Source organism: Haliotis rubra, unplaced genomic scaffold, assembly GCF_003918875.1.
Source record: "Haliotis rubra isolate DU_JTF1 unplaced genomic scaffold, ASM391887v1 Scf18, whole genome shotgun sequence".
Taxonomy (NCBI): Eukaryota; Metazoa; Mollusca; class Gastropoda; order Lepetellida; family Haliotidae; genus Haliotis; species Haliotis rubra.
This window is the reverse complement of record NW_025765780.1, coordinates 3,307,170-3,313,849: the sequence shown is the minus strand read 5'-3', so window position 1 is coordinate 3,313,849 and position 6,680 is coordinate 3,307,170. Positions and strand designations below refer to the sequence as shown.

Below are 6,680 nucleotides of genomic sequence, written 5' to 3'. Positions count from 1 at the left end.
GCTAGCGCAACCCACAAACATAATTTGGAAACTATTTCGCACACTGCCCTATAGCTGTCGGGTATGATTACATCAATCAAGCAAGTCACCAGGCCTGGCCATCCAATCCTCAATTTCACCATCTGTTACAGTCAGTAAAGGCTACAAGGGATGACTCGAGCAGGAGTCCTTGAAAGGAAGCATTGTCAGTGTATCATTGATTTACGTACCAGAGAACTACACAAACATAGAAAGAAATCTGTAAAGATATGACAAGTAACTTAATTGCTTTTGATGACAATGCTTTTTGTGTCGAGAGCAATTGCATGTTGAACCACAAAGTTCTTTTGAAATGACGTCATGGATCTGCTCCTTCATTACCGGATGCCGTGATGTTTGAAAAAATGTCTTGCCGAAAACTGAAAGTTCCCTGAGTGCGACAGTTTTTAGCAATTTACTAACTTGAAGAACTCCAACTTGGGGAAATTATGTTTTTATGGATGAAAATAACAATAAGTTGTGTAAACATATTATTTCACAGCTAAATCATATTTTGCTTATTTTATGCGTAAATATTGACATAGTGTATGTCTGCCCTTTTGCAATAATCATGAACTATGTAGTGATTTCCTGGATTTTATACATGCTGAGAAAGATTGTGCCTTCAAATTCTAATCTTACCACTAACCCTGATCCTGACCCTAGCCCTAGCCCTAGCCCCAGCCCCAGCCCCAGCCCTAGTCCCAGTCCCAGCCCTAGCCCTAGCCCTAGTCCCAGCCCTAGTCCCAGCCCCAGCCCCAGCCCTAGCCCTAGTCCTAGCAGTCCTAGTCCCAGCCCTAGCCCTAGCCCTAGTCCCAGCCCTAGTCCCAGTCCCAGCCCCAGCCCCAGCCCCAGCCCCAGCCCTAGTCCCAGCCCTAGTCCCAGCCCTAGTCCCAGCCCCAGCCCCCAGCCCCAACCTAGCCCCAGCCCCTACCCCCTAGTCCCAGCCCTAGCCCCAGTCCCAGCCCCAGCCCCAGCCCCAGCCCCAGCCCTAGTCCCAGCCCTAGCCCTAGTCCTAGCCCTAGTCCCAGCCCCCAGCCCCAGCCCTAGCCCTAGTCCCAGCCCTAGTCCCAGCCCTAGTCCCAGCCCTAGCCGTGACCATGACCATGACCACCATGACCATGACCTTCACCCTAACCTAATCCTTATTTTAACCTTGACCTAACCTGAACCTGACCATGACCCTCACCTTAACCCTAACTGTCACCCTAACCTCAACCCTCACCCTAACCTGTCCTAACCTAACCCTTTGTAACCCTTACCCTAACTGTCACCCTAACCTCAACCCTCACCCTAACCCTCACCCTAACTGTCACCCTAACCTCAACCCTCACCCTAACCTAACACTTTGTAACCCTCACCTTAACCCTAACTGTCACCCTAACCTCAACCCTCACCCTAACCTAACACTTTGTAACCGTCACCTGAACCCTAACTGTCACCCTAACCTCAACCCTCACCATAACCTGTCCTAACCTAACCCTTTGTAACCCACACCCTAGCCCTACCTGTCTCCCTAACCTCAACCCTCACCCTAACCTAACCTAACACTTTGTAACCCTCACCCTTGTCTCCCTAACCTCACCCGCACCCGCACCCGCACCCGCACCCTAACCATGACCCTCACTCTAACCCTATCTGCAGGGTATGAAACTCCCAGAAATTTCAGCCAGACCACAGGTCCACAAACTTACCTGCCCACATAATATCTTCATATACATGTCTAAATTTTAACCCGACCTTCGGGCAGGTGAATTTGAGAATCTGGCAGACCGTGTTGAAAATAACCCGTCTCGGACAGGCAGGTATTATGAACGCTGCTAACTGTCACCTTAACCCTAACGTCAACCCTCACCCTCCCCTACCCTAACCTAACCCTTTGTAACCCTCATCCTAACCTAACCTACACCCGCACCATAACCCTAACCATGACCCTCATCCTAACCTAACCCTAACCGTAACCATGACCCAAACCTTATTTTGATTTTTTAATAATTGGAGGTCAGAGTTTACAGATGGAATTTTTATTGTGTTCCCAGCATACATCTTTATTATTTAATCCAGACATGAAGGTTAAAGATTTAGATGCTGAAATCCCACCACAGCATGAGACCAACATTATTTATTTTGAAGATATTATCCAATGTTCAATGCCCAGATGTCTTTTCGACAGCTTAAAAACGTCCAGACAATTTCCGGGGTTTTAATCCAATTAAAGACATTTTATAACCAATTTCCCTTTCTAATTTGATTTACCAAGCACTCCCACTCATTTTTCAATTGTTACTGTAATAGTTTACATGGAAACAGCTTTTAGGACAAATACGGTAGTGCAGACGATTAGACATCTTTGAAAAAATGTATTTTGAATCACTTTTGTATAGAAACATGAATTTCATGCAGCATGTAAATTTTCAATTAAGCGAAGCTTCTATAAAGGTTTTAAGTTGTTTTATAAGGGTCATGCACTTTAATCAATTTAAGCTTGATTTTAATGATTCAGAAAAAGAGCTACTGTTAAGGATTATAAGTGGGGCCTTTAGATAATGGCTGCATTTCTTTAAAAAAAACTTTTTAAAAGTTTGTTCAAAGATGTTTTAATAAATGTTTGAAATGATGGACGCCATTTTGTTAAACTTGAGCTTGTTTCTTGGTCTGTATATATGCCAGTTAACTTTTAACTATATTAAGAGAATAATTTTGAAAATATTTCTACAGGAACAGAATAGTAGAATAATGATATTATAATATTAAAAGACATAAATTGAAATATGAGGCTGTAAAATCATTTTGTGATTTTTGTGATTTTAATATGGAGTTACCCCCCTTACCATGTTAATGCAAAGTTTCTTCCAAAGTTGTCACTTCATAAATCTTGATAAATATTGTGACAAATTGAACTAATTGATACAAGAATATATACCAGGGGTGGTTTGATTAAGATAAGACACATATATGCAAAATGTGACCAGCTATTAATAAGATCCTTACAAAGTACTGGTTCATGCGAGGCAGTGTGATGTCACAAAGAATATCGATCGCTTCCACAGTAGCGAGCTGATGCCACGAGGATCAGCGACGTATATCTGTAGTTGACCAAAGTATCCTGTCTCCGCACAACGCAACGAGTTATAAACCTCTTTATGTGGTGCCTGATATGTGTGAAAAATATGTCTATTATGACCATAAATATTGATGACACATGTGGATTTCATTTTTAAAATTGGATAACAACTATAAAAACTTAAGTTTTTCAACATCACTGACATGCTGCATAAGTTATGTTTTTAAACATGTTCATTTCATCTTATTGGAATATTTTTTTGTAAATTTTCCTCAATATTTTTGTATAGTGGTATGTACAGTAATAAGTTAGAAGTTCTTTCCCTTTCTTTAAGATTACATAATTACGTATCTTGTGCGTCGGTCTTTCGTTATGTTTCAACTGGACAGACAGACATTCTCATGAATCTGTCCTAATTTTTCCTGTCAAGTTTTAGTCTGTGGGACCGGTCACATGCAACCCATATACATATAGTTTGTTCCACTTTTAAACATAAAGATTCCATTAAAGGTGAAATCTTGTTGATCAGTCAGGTCATGTTTTTCAAATGAATTATTATGACATTACTAGATAAACTCCTCCATGATGTTATCAATGTGACGGGTAGAGGGGTAGTGAGGTAGCCTAGTGGTTAAAGCTCTCCCTTGTCAAGCTGAACATCCGGGTTTGATTCCCCACATGGGCACAATGTGTGGTGCCCATTTCATGTGTTCCCTGCCGTGATATTGCTGGAATATTGCTAAAAGCGGCTTAAAACTAAACTCACTCACCACTATCAATGTGAAGTGTCCATATTAACAAGGTTTAGATTATTGAGGTTTGATTGTATTGTGAAAAGTATGTAATGGTATACTGTGACGTAAATCTGATAAACAAAGAGATGTGTTCCTGTGGCCATGTTTAGTTGTCACTGTGAGATTTAAGGGTTGACAGGATAACCATATGCTCGGGGTGTCATGGTTTATTTTTACCTGGATCATATCATCACTCACCCTAACTCACTTTAATTTGGGTCTGGTCCAGACTCGATTATTCACAGACCGCCGCCATATAGCTGGAATATTGCTGAGTGCGGCGTAAAACTAAACTCACTCACTCACTTTAATTTGGTATCTCTAGGTATGTGATGTACACACAATTCATCAAATTTGTTACGGTGAAATCCTGATATTCCCTGTCTAAGGAGACTTGGTATTTCTCCCTGAAACACGTTTGTGACTTTTAAGACATATTCTGTGGTTTGTTAGTGAAGTGCTCAGTAAAGCAGTGTGAGTTACGCCAGTGTAAACATTTTGTGACGACTCAAAAAGTATTCTGTATGACAAACTTTTACGAATATATTAATCAATTTTAACATCACCATAACCTGAGACACTGGGTGTTTGGTGTAATATCACTGGCCTCATTAGTACAGTGAAAGATTTTTCTCAAATAATCATATCGTATGTTATCTGTATATTATGTTTCACTGTCTCCTATATTATCAATTTCAGCAGATTGGGAAGGACTTGCAAATAAATTCTCGTTACTGTGTAATGAACTGTAAAGCACTTAAAGAACAACTTGCGTCCGAACAAAAACTCCCATGTTTAGAAAGTTTATGTACCTGATGAAATGGATATCTTTCCAATTTTCATCTCAACATTTTTATCATCTTCACAAATCATTTTTAAAAAACGGTTTGTTATGGTGTGTCGAACATATGACATACTTTTGATTAAAATTTATTCTCATACCGGCTCAATGTTCCCGGAACCGCCATTCTGCAACACCAGCCCATTATCACCACCGAAGACGTCAAACTTTGTGAGTTTAGCCGATGGATGTTTATTTTTCTACAAAGTTTCCATCTCACAACAGCTCCCTACAGTGCATTTGGCTAACATTTCACAAACGACTTTTTAAATGACGCTGATAACATCTTCACTAGTAAGACTGGGGTACGTTCAGATATTATTATCAGCGTGAGGGGTACTGCACCAGCTGATAGAACAACATTGTGTCACTAGCATCATGGAAGTTTTCATGAAGTTAGAACTGCCTTGCACCAAAAATGTAATTTTAATGTCCTTTTTAAGTATGAAAGAGAATTTGATTAATGGAAAAAAACCATATGGTTTTTATCAAGATATAGGAACTTTAAAAGATTGTTTAAATGTATAGAAACATTGATGTAATATGTAAACTTGTGTTTCGGAAATGTCTGCATTTGTTTATAAGATTTCTTAAAGTTTTTCTATTTATAATTTGAAATTTTGATACCATTTTTTTTGTAAACACTGATTTTATACAATATTTTAGAATAATATGAAACCCACTGTCATGCTAAATCACAGTTGGTGTTTTTCGCAGTAATGCACCTAATTGTGTAAGGGTGTCGCAATGATAAAGTACCACGCCCCTGCCCTGGTACTGACTAACGACTTCACACAAGATCTTACTCATTAACGAATCCTCATGAGAGATTCCACACAAGATTTTACTCTAAGAATTGCAGAAAAAAATCTGCATATTACATCATGAACAAGTACTTTCAGCAACGTACATAAGCTCAAAGACATCAAGCCTGCCTCTAGCTTGATAACTCAAGTCCAGCCACAATTATTTAACCGTATATATGGAAGAACTATACATGTTTCGTGGTTGTTTTCAAGGGTTTTGGTGCGAGACAGTTGGGAGAGGCTGTAAGAGGGTAATGAAATACTCCTGTTTTCTTCAAATGGTAGATATCTTGTGATTTTCTGAGTTTTTGCATTAATTGTTGTTTGTGAGACATTTTATTTGATTAGTGCAAGAAAAAAGAAGGAAGTTTAAGTTTTTTTTAATCGATCTGCATGAATCGTCACATATTCAGGACTGATCTATGGCCGGTGCTTAGTTACTGAAGAAATAGTTCATTTGGAAAAGGATGCATTTTTGTAGATTTATGTCAATGAACTTTTAATTCTCTTGTTGTATTTATTTAGAACTTAGTCATAAATTGGAAACAAACACTGTCCGTGAACATGATGAAGATGTTTCACACATACAAGACTGTCCGTGAACATGGTGAAGATGTTTCACACATACAAGACTGTCCGTGAACATGTCCGTGAAGATGTTTCACACATACAAGACTGTCCGTGAACATGGTGAAGATGTTTCACACATACAAGAACATGTCCGTGAAAATTAGCCATACTTCCTTTAAAAAGATATGAAATGTTAGAAAGTACATGACAGTCTGTGTTCTCTGAAGGTGGTGATATGGACCTGCTTGTTTTGTTTGGGTGAGTTGGGTTTGATGCCATTGTGAGTTTAGCTCACCTCACTGAAAGTCAAGAGAGGTTCTGTCATGGTCTGTTTATCCATTATTTCTTTACTTCTGTCCATGCTGAACTTCTTGTCAGAAAACACTGAACCAGTGAGGCTGATAATTCACATACTTGCACATACAATGATGTCGTCCCATTTTGTTTAAGAGGTTTGAATCTGGTTTTGAATGTGGCTGTCATTTTACATACATTCTACAGTACTTACATCAAACTGTGGTGTAGCCCTCTACAGTACTTACATCAAACTGTGGTGTAGCACTTTACAGTACTTACATCAAACTGTG

The 6,680-nt window shown here is 39.3% G+C and overlaps 1 protein-coding gene across 1 annotated transcript; it reads left to right on the top strand.

Annotated features, from left to right (window-relative positions):
- The first annotated feature begins 622 nt into the window (after positions 1-622).
- LOC124273322 (vegetative cell wall protein gp1-like) lies at positions 623-1,183 on the top strand. Its single transcript, XM_046708562.1, has one exon. It carries the CDS (start codon positions 623-625, stop codon positions 1,181-1,183), a length of 561 nt encoding a protein of 186 aa, XP_046564518.1.
- The last annotated feature ends 5,497 nt before the right edge of the window (positions 1,184-6,680 follow it).